Source organism: Schistocerca serialis, chromosome 6, assembly GCF_023864345.2.
Source record: "Schistocerca serialis cubense isolate TAMUIC-IGC-003099 chromosome 6, iqSchSeri2.2, whole genome shotgun sequence".
NCBI classification, from domain to species: domain Eukaryota; kingdom Metazoa; phylum Arthropoda; class Insecta; order Orthoptera; family Acrididae; genus Schistocerca; species Schistocerca serialis.
This window is the reverse complement of record NC_064643.1, coordinates 317,184,091-317,204,599: the sequence shown is the minus strand read 5'-3', so window position 1 is coordinate 317,204,599 and position 20,509 is coordinate 317,184,091. Positions and strand designations below refer to the sequence as shown.

Genomic DNA, 20,509 nt, shown 5'->3' with positions numbered 1-20,509 from the left:
GTTTTTCATCCAAAGTATTACCTCTGAAAGGAATTTACTTCACATAGAAAACTGAGAGGAAAGCAATTATACGGCACATTAACATATGGTTAAGTAACTGCAGTCTCGGGCAACTGAAACCACATTGTAAGCAGCACCACCAGTGCGTGATTGGAGTAGCAAATGGGTGGGGCGGAAGGAGGAGGCTGGGGTGGGGAGGGGCAGGGATAGTATGGTAGCGGTAGCAGGCAGTGAAGTGCTGCACGTTGGACAGAGGGCAGGGGAGATTTGGGGAGGGGGAGGAGTGAAGAAGCGGAAAAGGAGAGAAATAAAAAGAATGGGTGTGATGGTGGAATGATGGCTGTGTAGTGCTGGATTGGGAACAGGAAAGGGGGCTGGATGGGTGAGGACAGTGACCAATGAAGGTTGAGCCAGGAGTGTTACGGGAACATAGGATGTATTGTAGGGAAAGTTCCCACCTGCACAGTTCATAAAAGCTGGTGTTGGTGGGAAGGACCTACGTGGCACAAGCTGTGAAGCAGTCATTGAAATGAAAGATACCATGTTTGAGATTGTGTTCATCAACAGGGTGGTACACTTGACTCTTGGGCACAGTTTGTCAGTGGCCATTCATGTGGACAGACAGATTGTTGGTTGTCATGCCTACATAGAATGCAGCACAGCGGTTGCAGCTTAGCTTGTAGACCACATGACTGGTTTCAAAGATAGCCCTGCCTTTGATGGGATAGGTGATGTTAGTGACCGGACTGGTGAAGGTGGTGGTGGTGGTGGTGGTGGTGGTGGCAGGATGTATGGGACAGATCTTTCATCAAGGTCTATTACAGGGGTATGAGCCATGAGGCAAGGGATTAGGAGCAGGAGTTGTGTAAATATGGACGAGTATGTTGTGTAGGTTTGGTGGACAGTGGAATACCACTGTGTGAAGCATGCAAAGGGAAGTGGGCAGGACATTTCTCATTTCATGCCACAATGAGAAGTAATCGAAACCCTGGCAGAGAATATAAATCAGTTGGTCCAGTCCTGGGTGGTACTGAGTTATGAAGGGAATGCTCCTCTGTGGCTGGATGGTGGGACTCTGGGAGGTGGTGGGAGACTGGAAAGATGAGGCATGGCGCCCTGCTCATCACTACTGATGCCACCTCCCTGTACACTAACATTCCTAAGGCCCATGGCCTTACCGCTACTGAACACTACCTTTCCCAACCAATTACCTCCCCTTTGAAGGCTTTACCTACAATCAACTCTAGGGTATGACTATGGGCACCCGCATGCCAACCTATTCATCTGTCATGTAGAGGAATCCATCCTAAAATCACATAATCCTAAACCCCTCACTTGATTCAGATTCATTGATGACATCTTTGCTATCTGGATCAAAGGTGAGGTTACCCTGTCCACATTCCTCCAGAACCTCAACAACTCCCCCATTTGCTTCACCTGGTCCTACTCAACTGAACAAGCCACCTTTCTAGATATTGACCCCCACCTCAAAGATGGCTACATCAGTACCTCCGTCCATATCAAACCTACTAACCACCAGCAATACACCCACTTCGACAGCTGCCACCCATTCCATACCAAGAGGTCCCTTCCATACAGCCTAGCTACACGTGGCCGTCGCATCTGCAGTGACGAGCAGTCCCTTTCAAAATATACCGAGGGTCTCACTGAAGCCTTCACTGACTGTAGTTATCTTCCCAACCTTGTACAGAAACAAATCTCCCATTCCTTATCTTTCCAATCTCCCACCACCTCCCAAAGTCCCACCGTCCGGCCACAGAGGAGCATTCCCCTCATGACTCAGTACCACCCATGACTGGAACAACTGAATTACATTCTCCACCAGTATTCTGATTACAGAGTGTATACGTGGACAAGGAAAAAAATTTCCCGGATTTCCTGGTTAAAAATATATTTTCTCCCGGGTGAAAATACACTTTTTCCACGTTAAATGACAGTATTCTTTCCCTTGGAACTGTAAAAGTTATCAATCCTTTTAATGTCTATCGTTTTATACACCAGCGCAGAATTTCTCAGCACTTTATAAAATGCAACTCACGGGAAAAAAAACCCATTTTGGAAAGATGTTTCATGTGCAACAACACGTACACTGCATTTTTTTGTATTACGAAAGTATAAATGCAAATTCCACCAAACACCGCATGTTACTTCCCAAAGCATTGAAATCGAGGCTGCGATGCGCTTTTGTAAGCCAGTGGCAGCTCAGCTCATGTCACATGATCTCGCCAGCCTCCAGAGTATAGGACATGTGATGTAGTCAGCCAATAGCAACATCACTGTTAAGTAGCGCGAACACACAAATAGGAAAAGTTAATGGTTTAAATTAATATACATAGTGCTGCTACAAGAAAAGCAAGGTTTTCATATATAATATTGGTCTCCAAGATTTGTGGAGACATAGAACCACTGGCTGATGCCCCAATATTATTGCTACCCTACAGCAGCAAGAACAACTGTATCTTTACCAGATCAGTTCTCTGTAGTACATGCTCTATGCTATGCGCATTCTGTATATGCTGTGAGAATAAAAGTAGCCTATTCATAGTAAGTGATGGGCGTGTGAGTGATTATTTATTGTTGTAATTACCACACCCGCTTTCCACTGGCTATAGATTAATTAGCTGCAAGAGAAGCTAAGCTTTCACATATAATGTTATCTTTTTTGCGCATGTTACACTTTAAGATACAGCGCACAAATGTGCCAGTAAAATGTTTAATATCAACATAAATGTCTGATCTTCTGGGCTTGAAATTCTACTAAACAGCTCATCCTCAAAGAGTTAATTTTTAAACGAGAGTCAAACGCTCTGTGATTTAAGAAATTCATCGTACATTCTCGCACATAATTCATCTTGCGTAAAAGGAAATTTACTTCAAAAGTGTAAGGGTCTACAGATTGCGTGCAGCCGTACAGTGCGTTAACACGCGCTCGCCAGCTGGCCTATCTGGAATGCCGAAGATTCTGGAATGCGGAAGATTCGCTTGGTCGGTAGACGTGCGACCGGCCACACTGTGACGGGGAGTACACAACTGGCCGCCATCCGCAGCGGGCAGTATTAACTAATGTGGCCTCTGGTGCGAATATGTCTCTTTTCTTAACTCCCCAAGGTGCCTTTCAATATGACCGTAATTAGCCACTGTTAGGATGTCAGACACTGTGATGATGCGTGCGCATAGCGTGTGTGTTTTATAATCTGCCTTTGTTAATAAAACTGTTTAAACTTACTTCTCGTGTTCGCGTATTGCCGTACCTCCAGGACCCACCGCTTACAAAACCTGACAAAATGTTCGTGTAATCATCATCCAAGGCAACAACACAGACTAACCCCCTTATAAAAGTAAACATTAGTTTACACAACGACACTAGATTGCAGGCAACTGCGCTACAAGCCATTGTGCATGCACACCGCACAATTGTCCAACTCGTTGGTGAAACTCAACACTTTCTGCGCGTTCCAACTTTGGCGACACTAGTTGTATGAATTTTGAGGTTACATGTGCTCACAGTGTGTGGACAAACTGAAATATGAAGTGGAGAACGGATAACAATGTCCACTTTTTGGATATCTATGCTTTGCATAGGTGTTTGTGGGATTTCACTGATGCTGATTACAAAAATAAGCAACATATTGCTGCTCCTCAGACCGTCATGTACAATCAGAACATAGATGATTTGACAATATCGAAGCTGCAGGGCAAAATTTATTGAATTAGGAGCACATATACAACTGAATTAAGAAAAATACAAGCAAGTACAATTCTGGCTGTGGAAAAGCTCTTGTCTACAAGAACAAAATCCTGTTGTTCGAGTTGGTCGACTCTTTTCTAAGGAATATTGTTGACAGGAGGGAAGGGTACACAAATCAAGAAGCTGCATTCTTTATTCAATAATTATTTATTTAAAACATCGCAGCAGTGCTTCCCACTCATATATGTTTGAATTTTGAAATATTGCCACTGTACAGATCTATCTTCAAGACCATTTTCTTCTTAATGCAGCCTGCTTCAAATAATTATTGCTGTTAATAGTTATTACTGTTAATGTTAATAACTATTGGCATTAACGAAAAAGTGCTTCATGCACTGCAGTATCTTTTCCTTATCGTACAATTAACTCTATTTAGAAGAAACATGAACAATTCTGGTGACACTCTAAGATACTTGAAAAACCTCTTGGGTCTTCCACAACAAATTATTTCAGCAAGGTTGCTGAGCAACCGAGCTGACACCTTTTCTTCACCCAGTCACGAAACGAAACACGTTTCTGATTATTTTCTTATACAGCGATTTCACGCAACAAGCTTTAACACAATCACAGCTTGCACGATGTGAAGCTGCCAAAACTTTTATTTTAGACACGACTCAGGAACCCACAAAATGACAAAACTGAAGTGTACACTGTTGTCACAGTGTCTACAGTCCTATATGAAACCATTTGCGTGCCAACTCATTCCATGCAATGATAGACCAAAGTGTGTACTTCGTGACTCCCCCCCCCCCCCCCCCCCGATTTGCCCCCCCCCCCCCCTCCCCACTGGGCAGCATTCTATGTAGGCATGACACCCAACAAGTTGTCGGCCTGCATGAATTGCCACTGATAAACTGTGCCCAAGAGACAAGTGGAGTGGGCCACCCTGTTGCTGAACACCCTGCAATACATCCTACATTACTGTAAGCCTCCTGGCCTCAACCTTCATTAGTCACTGTCCTCACCCATCCAGCCCCTTCCCTGTTACCATTCCAGTGCTACACAGCCAACGTTCCACCATCACACCCAGTCTTTTTATTTCTCTCCTTTTCCGCTACTCCCCCCCCCCCCCCTCCCCTTCCATAGCCATCCCCTGCTCTCTGTCTAACATTCAGCACTTCACTGTCATCCACCCCCACCATATTATCTCTCCCCCCCTCCCCACCCCAACCTCCTCCCTACCCCCACCCACTCACCACTCCCATCATGCACTGGTCCTGCTGCTCGCAGTGTGGTTTCAGTTGCCTGAAACTGCAGTCGTGTTTGTGATTTGCGCGCGCGTGCGCGCGTCTGTGTGTGTGTGTGTGTGTGTGTGTGTGTGTGTGTGTGTGTTGTTGTTGTTGAAGGCCTTAATGGCCAAAAGCTTTAATTGTGATAGTCTTTTTGTTGTGCCTATCGGGACTCAGGATCTCTGCTATAAGGTGAGTAGCAACTTTCCTTCTCATAATATTGTTACATTCCATCCTGGATTTTCCATTGTTTGAATATCAACTAAAAGCAATGTTTAGTCATTTTTGTGTATATCACAGTATTACTGCACTTACCTTTCATGTGCAAATTTGGCCAAAGGTGAGCATGTAGAGCTTGGATAACTCGTTTCACACCAGTAGTTTCCAGGAAATCTTGTTCTGCTTCCCACTCCGGGTCAAGATCTGGATTGAGTTCCACCAATTCAAAGCCTTGTTCAACACACCATTCTTGCACTGTAAAATCAACACAACATCTAAAGACAAATAACACCAGCTAGAAAAGGTGTAACTGGTGGTACAGACTGCAAGAGAGCCATGTAACAGTTTATCAGACCTGGAATATTATGCAGGTATTAATGTTTATTATGAAATTGGTAACATTTAATAGAGAGAGAGAGAGAGAGAGAGAGAGAGAGAGAGAGAGAGAATTGCATTCGTACACATGTAAAGAGATGCAGTGACAAGCCAAAACATTATGATCATCTGCTTAAAACCATGATGGTCTGCCTTTCAAACACAATACAACAACTATTCTACATGGCACGGATTCACAAGTCCTTGTTTGGTTACCAGAAGTATGTGGCACCAGATGTTTATGCGTACATCATGTAATTTCCTTAAAACTATAGGCCAGTGGTTTGCAGACATGGAGCTGGCACCCAGCAGTGTCGCAGACGTGTTCCATTGGGTTCAAATGAGGTGAATTTGATGGCCATGACATCAACACAAGGTCACAATCATGTTCCTCAAATAACTGCAGCATGATTCCATCAAAATGAAAAGTTATCCTACTGGAAGATGCCATCACTGTTGGGGAAGTAATCAAGCATGAAGGGATGCATGTGGTCCACAATAATGTTCACATCGTCCACAGCTGTCATGGTGCCTTCAATTACTACCACAGGGCCTATGGAAGCCCATTTGAACCCCCTCCCCAAACAGCATAATACTGCCTCCACCAGCCTTGCCAGTGGTGAAGTGATTGTTTCCAATGGCTGTTTGCATGGTCAATGGTGTAGCTGGATGTGATTACCAACTTGGCGTAGCAAAAAATGCTGATTCATATAACCAGGCAACACATTTCCACTGATACCTGGTTCAATCTCGAATATCCTGCGCCCAAGGCAATCATAACTTCCCGTACCCTGTCATCAGATCTGATACAGATTGCTGTCTCTCCTGCTTCATAGAATGGGTAAAACTTCAACCGCCATGTTCCATAATGAAGGACAAGCACAGACGTCCAAGACCACATTGCCTACTCAATCAATTACTTTGCTTAGATACTCACAAAAACAGCCTGTGAACAGCCAACCAGCTTCGCCTTTTCTAAGTAATGAAAGTCAATGCCTCTGTCACATAAAAGTTCATTAAACTTGGGTACCTCCTAAAAAATTCGACTCTGACATTACTGATAAAAACTAAAAACTTCAGATAAAATGCATGCAAGGCTGTTTCCCATTTCCAGAAACTCTTCTACATCACGACTTTCTAAGAGCAACAGATTTCCAGTGCTGCACCTGTGGTCACTTTTTTGTGACATAAAAAAATTATTTTTTAATACCTATAGTTTCAACAATTGAAATGTTTGTACAGAGTTCATCATCAAGAACAAAAACATAAAAACTAAACTCCACCCAAACAGACCACGAAGGCCAACCTGTACCGACCGGCTGCAATGTCATCCTCAGCCCGAAGGCATCACTGGATGCGGATATGGAGGGGCACATGGTCAGCACACCGCTCTCCCAGTCGTCATCAGTTTTCATGACCGGAGCCACTACTTCTCAGTCAAGTAGCTCCTCAGTTTGCTTCACAAGCGCTGAGTGCACTCCGCTGGCTAAAAGCGCTCGGCAGACTGGATGATCACCCATGCAAGTGCTAGCCCAGTCCGACAGTACTTGAACTTCAGTGATTTGATGGGAACCGGTGTTACCACTGCAGCAAGGCCGTTGAACAAAAACATGCTCAACTAAATACACAACAAAAAACAGAAATATATGCCAAGTGTAAAGATTGTCACATGAACTGCCTAAACAACAATGAGAATCAAGACACACTGAAATTAAAGACATTTGTTGCCAGTGGGCTTTGATTTATATCAAATGGACAAGCTGAAAATTTGTGCCGTCAGACACTACCCCACCACAACCAGTCCATCTGTCAAAAAACAGCATTGGCCCTCTACGTCTAGCTGGCACCATGTAAGGTCATACACGTGCATGTGTAAATTTCCTTTCTGTTGTGTGTACCTGTCCACAACTCCACATTTCTACCTTTTGGTAAGTGGGTTGCTTTAATTCAAAAGCACTTACATTCTGCAAGAACTTTCTACAACATTTATATTTTTGTATTGGCTACATATACTTTTAGTTGTCTGTAACTAGTATTCTACTAGTTCCAATTATTTTGAACTTTAATCTACAACTATGCATTCTCTGCTCTTGTTCTTTTATGTACTGTCTCATCATCATCATCATCATCAGTTATCTGCTATATTAGCAGGTCCTTTGCCTCTCCATTTTCTGCGATCCATTGCTTCCTTCTTAAGGCTGCTGTATGTTGTACCGTCCATCATGTCATCCAGTATCTGGAATCTCTTCCTTCCTCGCTTCCTTTTCCCTTCTACATAACCTTCTAAAACTGTTTTTATCAGTCCGTCATTTTTTCTTAATATATGCCCAATCCAATTTCTTTTTCTTCTCTTTATTACATCTAGTAACTGCCTTTTCTCTCCCACTCTTCTCAGTACCTCTTCATTTTTTACTCTGTCCATCCAACTTATTCCTTCCATCTTCCGCCATGTCCAGATCTCAAAAGCCTCCGGCCTTTCTCTGTCTTTTTTCCTCATAGTCCATGTTTCGGCGCCATATAGAAGAACACTCCATACAAGACATTTTATGAGTCTCTTTCTGAGTTCTCTGTCCATACCGCTGCAGAAGATTCTCCTTTTCTTATAAAACGCCTCTTTTGCCATTGCTATCCTTGTTTTAATTTCTGTGGTGCACTTCCAGTCGGTGTCTATCCTGCTTCCAAGATACTTAAAATTTTGCACCTGTTCTAGTTTTTCTCCATTCAGCACAATGTTTAGTTCCTTATTTCCTCCTATTGCCAATACTTTTGTTTTATTTGTGTTAATTTTCATTCCATATTTTTTTCCGTTAGTTGCAATGGTGTCCACCAAATCCTGTAATTCTTTTTCCCCTGTGGCTAGAAGGACCATGTCATTAGCAAATCTCAAGCACCCTACTCTTCTTCCTCCAATTTCTACTCCTTTGTCATCTAATGAGCATTGGTCAATCATATTTTCCAAGTACAGGTTGAAAAGAGTAGGTGATAAACAGCATCCTTGTCTTACTCCTTTCCCTAGTCTGATCCAGTTTGTACTTTCTCCTCTCACTTTAACTGAAACTTTTTGATTAAGGTACAATGAGTTTATAAGTCTTCTGGTTTTCCAGTCCACTCTCTTTTCCCTCATAATAGTCGCCAGCTTGTCCCAAACCACATTGTCAAATGCCTTTTCTAAATCGATGAAGCACATATATAGGTCTCTTCCTTTTTCAATAAACCTTTCTCCTAAGATTCGTAGGAGCCCTATTGCATCTCTGGTGCCCGTATTCCGTCTAAAGCCAAACTGCTCCTCGCCGAGATTCTCCTCTATTACTTTTTCAAGTCTTTTATTAATTATTCTTAACATCACTTTGGCTGCATGTGAAATGAGGCTGATTGTCCTGTGCTCGCTGCATTTCTTGGTTCCTTGTTTTTTTCGGCAATGGAATCATTACTGTTGTCAAAAAGTCCTCAGGCCATTCACCACTGTCATATATTTTATTACATAACCTCAATATTTCTCTTATTCCATTGTGGTTCAAGCATTTTAGTATTTCTCCCGGTATTGTATCTGTACCTACTGCTTTGCCATTTTTCATTGCAGCAATAGCAGACTTTACTTCTTCCATTATGATGGTCGGTCCTTTCTCTTCATCACTTACACTGTTGTGTGATTCAAGTTCCAGAGTTTCTGGTTTGCTATTTGTGTCATATAGCTCTTTTATATATTCTTCCCATCTCTGGAGGACATCGTCACGATCTTTATACACTACCTCTTCGTCTTTACTCAAAATTTCCATAGTAGCACTTCCTGCTCTGTTTTGTTCCCATGTCATAGTCTTTACTCTGTTGTATAGTAAGTCGTATCTTCCTTTCCTGTCCAATTCTTCAATTTCATCACATTCCTCTTTTAGCCATTTTTTCCTAGCCTGCTCTGTTTCTCTTCGCAGTTCGTTATTTAACCTTCGGTATATCTTTCTTGCATCTTCAGTGTTCTTGTTTTTCAATTTTCTTCTCTCCTCCATCTTGGAAATCATTTCTTGTGTGACCCATGTACTGTCTATGTGTCCACTAAATGTTTAGGTAACGTGTTCATTTTATTCACACAAAACAAACAAAAATATGCATCTTCAACTTTTGTAGTCCTGTCTTCCTCAGTTGCGTGTAATATTATGGTATATTGATAATTTTTACTTATGGACCGTCTGACAGCAACTGAATAAAACACAATTGTAGTGCCATACGCGTTTCGCCTTTAATTTCTGCAAGGCATCATCAGTGGCCTGGAATATGTACATATGTTAGCTATTTTATTTACATTTTTGTCACTGTGCCTATAGGTTATAAACAATTCTGGTGGTTGCTATTTCCTGTTAAGTAGTAATGTTTTGAACTGTACTTACAGGTTGCGTGGACAATTTCTTACATATTACGCTCCTGTTGCATCTTTGGTGTTGTTCTTCTTCTTATGAACGCCAATTTGCGGTTTTTTCTGCATTCCACAGCACTATGCACTGAACGCTTGTTTTAATGCAATGTTTTGGTTTCTGTTGCCGACTGTCAAATGTTTTTGCCAAAGATCGAAACTTATGAGTGTAACTGTTAAAGTATCTCTGGTCAGTTCATGTATGCATTTGTGTGTGTGTGTGTGTGTGTGTGTGTGTGTGTGTGTGTGTGTTTTGGTGTGATATTGATTTAACATTTTTTTTGTGCTCTGTGTTAGCGTGTGTGTGTGTGTGTGTGTGTGTGTGTGTGTGTGTGTTTTGGTGTGAGATATATTTTTTTTGTGCTGTGTGTGTGTGTGTGTGTGTGTGTGTGTGTATTTTGGTGTGGTATAATTTTTTTGTGTGTGTGTGTGTGTGTGTGTGTGTGTGTGTGTGTGTGTGTGTGTCCAGATGGTGTGGGGAAGAGTTTTCTTGTTTTATGTTATCATTTCCTTTATTAAGTGTAGTAGGGAGCTTGTGCTGATGTGTGTTTGTTCATTTATCACATGTTTGTTTTCTGCTATGGCTTTCTGGATGTGGAAGTTTTCTTGTGATTGTATAAGATGTTTGTCATGGTTGCTTATTCTCATTATTTTCATTTCTTGTTCCATGTTTGTAGGATGATGGTTGTAGTGTTTTAAATGCTCTGCAAATGTGGAATGGTTTGTTTCATACTTCCAACATCTGATATGTTCTTTGTATCTTGTTTCAAAATTCCTGCATGTCATGCCTATGTATACTGCATCACAACTTTGACATTCAAGTTTATATATTCCTGATTGTTGGAATTTGTCCCTCTTGGTGGCTGGCTGGCTTAGGTGTGATTGAAGGGTTTGCCCAGGCTTATATGCTATTTTGAAGCCCTGTCTCTTTAGGATATTTGCAGCTCTGTGTGTTAGTTTATGTGTGTAGGTCATGGTGTACCATCTGGCTCTTTTCTGTGTGGTGTTGTCATTGTGTGTGTTTGTTGAGTATGTTTGTAAGTTTTCAGCTTGTGAGTTCTTTTGTATTCTGGAAATGTTGTGTTTGTTTTATATTTGTGTTTTTATTTTTTGATTGAGCCTGTGTACCACATGTGTGTCATACCTGTTGTTCCTAGCTATTTGTATGATTGTACTCATTTCTTGTTCATAGTTTCTCTTGCTGAGTGGGATTCTGTTTAATCTATGTAACATGTGTCTTAGTGCTGCAAGTTTCTGGCTGTGGGGGTGGTTGGATGTGGAATGTATTATTGTGTCTGTCGCTGTTGGTTTTCTAAAGATGTTAAATGTATGTTTGCCATTTTCTTTTTTAATTGTAATGTCAAGAAAATTTATTTGATTTTCTTTTTCTTTTTCAAGTGTGAATTTTATGTTCTGATGTGCTTTGTTTATTTCTGAATGGAGTTCATCTATTTTTTCACTTGGCTCATCTACCAGACAAATAATGTCATCCACGTATCTGTACCAATATATGATTTTGAAACTTTCATTTGTGGTTATCTTTCCAAATATTTGATTTTCTAGGTGACTGATGAAAATATTTGCTAGTGTTCCTGATATTGGGGATCCCATGGGCAGTCCATCAGTTTGCAGATAATATTCTTTCTCAAACTGAAAGTAGTTTTGTTCAGTTGTCAGTCTGAGCATATCTGTTATTTCTTTTATTGCATCTGTGGTGAGGTTGCTGTGGGATGAGAGATTTTGTTCTATGATTTGCTATTGGTGCAGTGTTTCAAACCTTTTTCCAAGAGCATTTTTTCATTTTCGTGTAGTTCTGTCTCTGTTAGGTTAACTAAGCACGGATGGAATGTGTGTTGGAGTTCATGTGGTTTCACATTTAAAATGTAAATGTATTTTTGCGTCTTTTTTACTGTTAGTTTCATTATCTTCTGTCTATGTTTGTTTTGTAAATGTTTCATTGCTGTGTATGTGTTGTGTTCAGTTTTTTCTACTAGTGCCATGAAAACTGCGGCGTTTCCCACGTTTTTTGCCAATTCTAGATGAGTCTCGTAGAGCACCATGATTAGGTGCTGTTTTTTTGAATAGAGCATCTTAATTTCATGTAGTGACCAATATCGTTCTGCAAATGATTTCGACTTTTGTGCCACTGTAGAACTGTTTTTAACCTTTACATTAATGTAACTTGGAATTAAATCGTTCTTTTTGCATGTTTTGTTGAATTTTATGTGCTGTATCGTCTTATGGAGTCTCAGATGTATTTTCTTGAACCTGTTGTACACGTTGACAGGGAATGCTTGACATAGCTGTATTGACATCTTCAACTTTTGTAGTCCTGTCTCCCTCAGTTGCGTGTAATATTACGGTATATTGATAATTTTTACTTATGGACCGTCTGACAGCAACTGAATAAAACACAATTGTAGTGCCATACGCGTTTCGCCTTTAATATCTGCAAGGCATCATCAGTGGCCTGGAATAAGTACATATGTTAGCTATTTTATTTACATTTTTGTCACTGTGCCTATAGGTTATAAACAGTTCTGGTGGTTGCTATTTCCTATTAAGTAGTAATGTTTTGAACTGTACTTACAGGTTGCGTGGACAATTTCTTACATATTACGCTCCTGTTGCATCTTTGGTGTTGTTCTTCCCCACACCATCTGGACACACACACACACACACACACACACACACACACACACACACACACACACACACACACACACACACAAATGCATACGTGAACTGACCAGAGATACTTTAACAATTACACTCATAAGTTTTGATCTTTGGCAAAAACATTTAACAGTCGGCAACAGAAACCAAAACATTGCATTAAAACAAGCGTTCAGTGCATGGTGCTGTGGAATGTGGAAAAAACCGCAAATTGGCGTTCATAAGAAGAAGAACAACACCAAAGATGCAACAGGAGCGTAATACGTAAGAAATTGTCCACGCAACCTGTAAGTACAGTTCAAAACATTACTACTTAATAGGAAATAGCAACCACCAGAACTGTTAATAACCTATAGGCACAGTGACAAAAATGTAAATAAAATAGCTAACATATGTACATATTCCAGGCCACTGATGATGCCTTGCAGAAATTAAAGGCGAAACGCGTATGGCACTACAATTGTGTTTTATTCAGTTGCTGTCAGACGGTCCATAAGTAAAAATTATCAATACACCGTAATAAAAATATGCATATTTTTGTTTGGTAAATCTATTGATGTTTTTGTTTACATTTTTTCATTTTTAGATTTATGATGGTTGAAAAGCCAAAACTGGTAATAAATTTTAATAACATGTTATGTGATCAAGATATCAACTTTTATAAGATGGAATGGAATTCTTTTTATAATCTTGTCTAATACAAATGTCACTTGTCTCATAAGAAGGTATGAATGTCCTCATTTCTATAATCATGCATTTGAACCTGCTTACTGTATTCACACCTTTGCCTACCTCCGTAACTTTACTATCTACACATTCCTCTATAACTAAACTGATGACTTCTTGATGCTTCAGGATGTATCATCTCCTCTGATCCCTTCTTTTTGTCAAGTGGAGCCATAATTTTTTTCCCCCAATTTGATTCAGCACCTCCTCATTATTTACTCAAACTATCCATCTAATATTCAAAATTGTTCTGTAGCACCACATTGCAAAAGCTGCTACTCTCTTCTTGTCTGAAATGCCTATCATCCACATTTCACTTCTGTGAAAGGCTACACTCCAGACAAATACCTTCAGAAAAACTTCCTAACACTTAAATTTCAATTATATATTAACAAACTGCTCTTTCCCAGAAATGCTTTTCTCACCATCACCTGTATGCCTTTTACATCCTTTCAATTTCCACCATCATCGGTTATTTTACTGATCAAATAGCAAAACTCATCTACCACATTTAACTTCTCTGGACGTGTTAACAAGCGCGCCTTTGTACCTGTCTCTGTGTGCTCTGAACAAGTTTACGCGCGCCACCAGTCCTTCTACCTGGTAGTCTTGAACGTGTCTACGCGTCATTCACTAAACTAATTCCCTCGTCATTACCTGAATTAATTTGGCTACATTCCATCATTCATGTTTTATGTTGGTTGATTATCTTATAACCTCTTTTCAAGACTCCATCCAATGCATTTAGCTGCTCTTCCAAATAATTTGCTGTCTCTGACAGAACTCCAATATGTTCAGCAAACCTCCAAGTTTTTATTTCTTCTCCTTTAACTTTAATACCCTTCCCAAAGTTCTCCTTGTTTTCCTTTACTGCTTGCTTAATATACAGTTTGAATAACATCACGGATAGACTACAACTCTGTAACACTTCTTTCTCTTCCACTGCTTCCTCTTATAACTGTCGTCTGGTTTCAGTACAAATTGTTAATAGTCTCAGTTCCCTACATTTTATCCTTACTACCTTCAAAATTTCAGAGTGTGTGCCAGTCAATATTGTCATAAGTTTTCTCTAAATCGACAAATATAAATGCGGACTGGCTTTATGTAATCTATCTTCAATGATAAGTTGTAGGATCAACATTGTCTTGTGTGTTCCTACATTTCTCCGGAACCCAAACTGATCTTCTCCAAAGTCAGCTTCTGCCTGTTTTGCTGTCCATCTGTAAATAATTTGTGTAAGCATTTTGCAACCCTGGTTCATCAACCTGATAGTTCGGTAATATTCACAATTGTCAGCACCCACCTTTTGCAGAATGGGAATTATTACATTCTTCTTGAAGTCAGGATATTTCACTTGTCTCATAAATCTTGCAAACCAGGTGGAACAGTTTTGTCATGTAGTCTCTCCCAAGGATCTCAACAATTCTGAAGGAATCTTGTCTACTCTTCTGGGACGTTGTTTCAGCTTAGGGCTTTCAGTTCTCTGTCAAATTGTTCTTGCAGCATCATGTCTCCCACCTCATCGTCATATACTTTCCCTTCTCAATCTATTATATGTCTTAAGTTCATTTACCTTGTATAGCCCTCTCACGTTTCACCTTTCAGGCTTCTCTAGTTTGACTAGTACCGTCTTGCCATATGAGACCTTGATATTCATATAGCTGCTTCTCTCTTCTCTGAAAGCTCTTTATCTCTCCTACAGGCAGCTTCTATCTTTCCTCTACTAACACAAACTTCTACAGCCTGGCATTTGTTCTCTAGCTATCTTGCACTTTCTGTCAATTTTCTGTTATCCCTTTTGCCTACTTTGATTACTGCATTTTTCTATTTTCATCAAATAAATTCAGTATCTTCTGTGTTATCTGTGACTTCTACTAGGTCTTATCTTTTTAGCTATTTGATCCTCTGCCACCTTCACCATTTTATCTCTCAAAGCTACAAAGCCGACTTTTGCTGTATTCCTTTCACTTACTTAAATCAATCATCGCCTACTCCTCCCTCTGAAACTCTCAACCACCTCTGGTTCCTTCAGTTTGTCCAGATATCATCTCCTTAATCTCTTGTTTCATTTAATGCTCCAATTTAATCCTTTTATCTCTTACTTCATCATCTTTACTCAATAAGCTTCGCTGGTACTGGGTTCCTCTCCTTAACTATCTCCTCCACTCTTCCAGCTTTCATTCTCCATCTATAGTTTATTATTTTTAATTCTGTTTTTTGCTGCCCTTTCACCTGAATATGACCTTATTCTACTACAAACATTTATAATTTTCAATGCGATAGGGTCCGCAACTGCAATGAATTTTTTGAATGATTTCTTGATGCCTTCAGCTGCCATTGTCTTTATTTCCTGTACTATTGTACAATTTCAGCCTTAAGTCATTTTCAAGTATTTTACGGATGATTTTTTGGCAACAGATTATGTCATATGCGTCGTTGCGTGACATGATGTCATAAGAGCAACGATGCACATGATATAATGTGTTACCAAAAAATCATTCGTAAAATATTTGAAAATGTCCTAAAGCCGAAATTGTGCAATCATACAGGAAATAAAGAAAATGGCAGCTGAAGGCTTCAAGAAATCATTTAAAAAAAAATTTACAAACATTTACTTTTTAACAAGACTGACTCAAAAAATGCAAGCATTCTTACTATCCATTCCCAGGTATATGCATGCAGCATGTTCAAGTTACCGACGTCAATTAAAAAACACTGTTTCCTCAATTTCACTTGTAATCATTATGAACAGCAATTGCAACAGGACATTGACTTTGCAAGTTCACAGACAGAAGCTTTCTCTTTGTTCTTTGTCCACCTTTGTGTCATAACACTACTATTTCTTCTTTCTAAACAGTTATTTTTTACCCCACATAGCATGTTGTGCTATGTACATAGGTCAAGAGACACTGTCACAGCATAGGCACAACCACTAGCCAGGCGCCTTCTCAGTTCTGAGCAAACGCCCATAGATGATGCTCACTAATCGGGACCACATTTTCCATCTGCCCCATGTCCAGGAGCACATTATATTTATCCACTGCTACTGTTGCCAGCCACCAGAGAAAGCACTGGCAACCATGGACTATTTTGCACTTCTGCCAAGTATGGGCACAGATGGACATCCTTCCACCAACAGCCACAAGGTGATGTGCTGCCAACATTCATTCAGTTCCTATAGTTACAGCAATTACACAGTTCCACAAGTTCTGACAGTTCCATTCAGAATACTACAGTTCCAACATAGCAGTCAATCTGTAGAGAGCAAAAGAAAAAATTCACTATGAGTGTCTGCGTAATACTTCCTGTCATAGTGACTATATTGTAGAATGCCAAGGGGTAGCATTTGGAGTAGGACATCAACTGCCAGGCATCAAATTGTTACCAAAATTATTTACAATTGTGTATCATCACTATTAATGAATGTCATTGATTATTTCTTATTACATTGCCACATTCCTGTGCTACTGCTGCACTGTCAAATGAGCATATAATTAGAAATTACTAGTATGCATGGTGCCTCCTCAAAATGAGTGTATAATTAGACATTACTATTATGCATGGTGCCACCTCACACAGAACCATAGTTTTGTTTATAACATGCTCCATTACAATATTTGTAATACTACATATACAGGGCGTTACAAAAAGGTACGACCAAACTTTCAGGAAACATTCCTCACACACAAATAAAGAAAAGATGTTATGTGGACATGTGTCCGGAAACGCTAATTTCCATGTTAGAGCTCATTTTAGTTTCGTCAGTATGTACTGTACTTCCTCGATTCACCGCCAGTTGGCCCAATTGAAGGAAGGTAATGTTGACTTCGGTGCTTGTGTTGACATGCGACTCATTGCTCTACAGTACTAGCATCAAGCACATCAGAACGTAGCATCAACAGGTTAGTGTTCATCACGAACGTGGTTTTGCAGTCAGTGCAATGTTTACAAAAGCGGAGTTGGCAGATGCCCATTTGATGTATGGATTAGCATAGGGCAATAGCCGTGGCACAGTACGTTTGTATCGAGACAGCTTTCCAGAACGAAGGTGTCCCGACAGGAAGACATTCGAAGCAATTGATCGGTGTCTTAGGGAGCACGGAACATTCCAGCCTATGACTCGCGACTGGGGAAGACCTAGAACGATGAGGACACCTGCAATGGACGAGGCAATTCTTCTTGCAGTTGACGATAACCCTAATGTCAGCGTCAGAGAAGTTGCTGCTGTACAAGGTAACGTTGACCACGTCACTGTATGGAGAGTGCCACAGGAGAACCAGTTGTTTCCGTACCATGTACAGCGTGTGCAGGCACTATCAGCAGCTGATTGGCCTCCACAGGTACACTTCTGCAAATGGTTCATCCAACAATGTGTCAATCCTCATTTCAGTGCAAATGTTCTCTTTAAGGATGAGGCTTCATTCCAACGTGATCAAATTGTAAATTTTCACAATCAACATGTGTGAGCTGACGAGAATCCGCACACAATTGTGCAATCACGTCAGCAACACAGATTTTCTGTGAACATTCGGGCAGGCATTGTTGGTGATGTCTTGATTGCACCCCATGTTCTTCCACCTACGCTCAATGGAGCACGCTATCATGATTTCATACGGGATACTCTACCTGTGCTGCTAGAACATGTGCCTTTACAAGTACGACACAACATGTGGTTCATGCACGATGGAGCTCCTGCACATTTCAGTCGAAGTGTTCGTACGCTTCTCAACAACAGATTCAGTGACCGATGGATTGGTAGAGGTGGACCAATTCCATGGCCTCCATGCTCTCCTGACCTCAACCCTCTTGACTTTCATTTATGGGGGCATTTGAAAGCTCTTGTCTACGCAACCCCAGTAGCAAATGTAGAGACTCTTCGTGCTCGTATTGTGGATGGCTGTGATACAATACGCCATTCTCCAGGGCTGCATCAGCGCATCAGGGATCCCATGCGACGGAGGGTGGATGCACGTAGCCTCACTAACGGAGGACATTTTGAACATTTCCTGTAACAAAGTGTTTGAAGTCACGCTGGTACGTTCTGTTGCTGTGTGTTTCCATTCCATGATTAATGCGATTTGGAGAGAAGTAATAAAATGAGCTCCAACATGGAAAGTAAGCGTTTCTGGACACGTGTCCACATAACATATTTTCTTTCTTTGTGTGTGAAGAATGTTTCCTGAAAGTTTGGCCGTACCTTTTTGTAACACCCTGTATGCATATATAAATTGTGTGTGTGCGCGTGTGTGTGATGCAGCGTAATGTTTGTGCTGTATGATGATGATGATGATGATGATGATGATGATGATGACGACGACAATGACGACAGAAGTGAGAGAGTGAAACCCAGTGCAAGCACTTAGCCTGCTCCTCGCTAATAGCACAAAGTGTGCTGCCAAGCTTAAAGTCCCCATCTGATGGACGGATCATCATCAACAGTGCCACATGCCCTCACTTCATGAGACACTGCAGAGAGTTTTGATCTTTAAATCATGACATTGGTACAAAGACTTGTGATCAGGAACTTTATGCCACCACCTTGGCGAAATACTGGCAGCAAAAGTTTTTCCATCACCAGGATTCGAACTGGCTTACCGCACATGCATGCATTAGCAACATCGGCCACTGAGGTGGGTATAGAACCACAGTACGAAATAATTTTTCTGCTATTGTGTATGTTTGTGCTGAATTGACAGTAACCTTCAGTTCAAACATCTCAACACAATCTCTCCATCCACAGAAGTGAACGTCTTTGTTATCATCACAAATGAGTCAGCCATAACTGCATAACAAATTATTAACATGCAACCAGCTCTGGTGCTTGCTGTGTGGTGCAGGGGTTAGCAGTGCAGCCTGATGTGTTGCAGGTCAACAGTTCAAACCCATCCACTAGCAATTATTTGTTATTTAGTATTATGATTTCTGTAAGGTTCTTGAAATATCTTATTTTAGTACCTGCACAGGCATGACAATGCTGCTAAACACCACTGTTGGCACAAGGTACAGAACAGGCTGACAGCGGCTCAACAACAAGTCGGGGAACATAACCCCACAAGAGGAAATGAAAACTTGCCATGCAAGTCAATCCAGGGGAAGCAGAAAGCCAAAATTGTATACAGACAAGTACGGGTATAAACAAAATATACAGCAGGCATGGATTGCTGACAATCAAGCTTGCAACAATGGTATACAGCACGAGGTACAAGGCAAAGTCTGCAGTGGTTGAACAGCCCCACCTGACTTACTGCTACCGGCAGGTAAATACTTTCCTCAGTGTGTTGAAAGTCTTGCAGTGGTTGAAGTATTAGAACTGCCCACATGACTTACTGTTGTCAGCAGGTAAACACTTCCCTCAGTGTGTCTGTCCAGATGACATGTCACGTGCGTCCCCCATAGTAGTTGTTCACACTATTCCGCCACTAACCATGTCAGCTCACCTGCTTCCATTATGATGTCTGCTGGAGGGGATACTAAATACATCCTCGCTGAAAAGGCCACCTAGGAGCAAAAATGGCTGGGCCTGGGCCGCGACCTCTGGCACAGAACCAGAGGAGAGAGCCGGAGACCTGTGCAGTGAACTGAGAGTCACAGCAATAAATCAATGAGACCCTGTGGCTGGCACCCATGCAAACATTCTACTGGACATCATCTGTTGAGTGGTATCTGTGGAAAGTAGCCAAAAAACTTGACAACACACCGACACAGGAAGAGCCAGGCATTCATGGACTACTTCATTTGAGTCTTAACGCATGCACAAAGCACTCCACCTCCATTTGAACAGTGACTCAAACGGCGTAGTAGTTACACTGTGTGATCAAAAGTATCCGGACACCTGGCTGAAAATGACTTATAAGTTCATGGCGCCCTCCAACGGTAATGCTGGAATTCAATATGGTGTTGGCCAACCCTTAGCCTTGATGACAGCTTCCACTTTCACAGGCATATGGTCAATCAGGTGCTGGAAGGTTTCTTGGGGAATGGCAGCCCATTCTTCATGGACTGCTGTACTGAGGAGAGGTATCGATGTTGGTCAGTGGGGCCTGGCATGAAGTTGGCATTCCAAAAAATCCCAAAGGTGTTCTATAGGATTCAGGTCAGGACTCTGTGCAGGCC

At 41.1% G+C, this 20,509-nt stretch overlaps 1 protein-coding gene across 1 annotated transcript in view; it reads right to left on the bottom strand.

Moving 5' to 3' along the window:
- LOC126483884 (alpha- and gamma-adaptin-binding protein p34-like) overlaps positions 1-20,509 on the bottom strand; it is an 83,476-nt gene that overhangs the window by 21,310 nt on the left and 41,657 nt on the right. Inside the window, exon 4 of the mRNA XM_050107141.1 lies at positions 5,314-5,472. Within this exon, the coding sequence (XP_049963098.1) occupies positions 5,314-5,472 (159 nt within the window). The remainder of the gene's footprint in view (positions 1-5,313; positions 5,473-20,509) is intronic.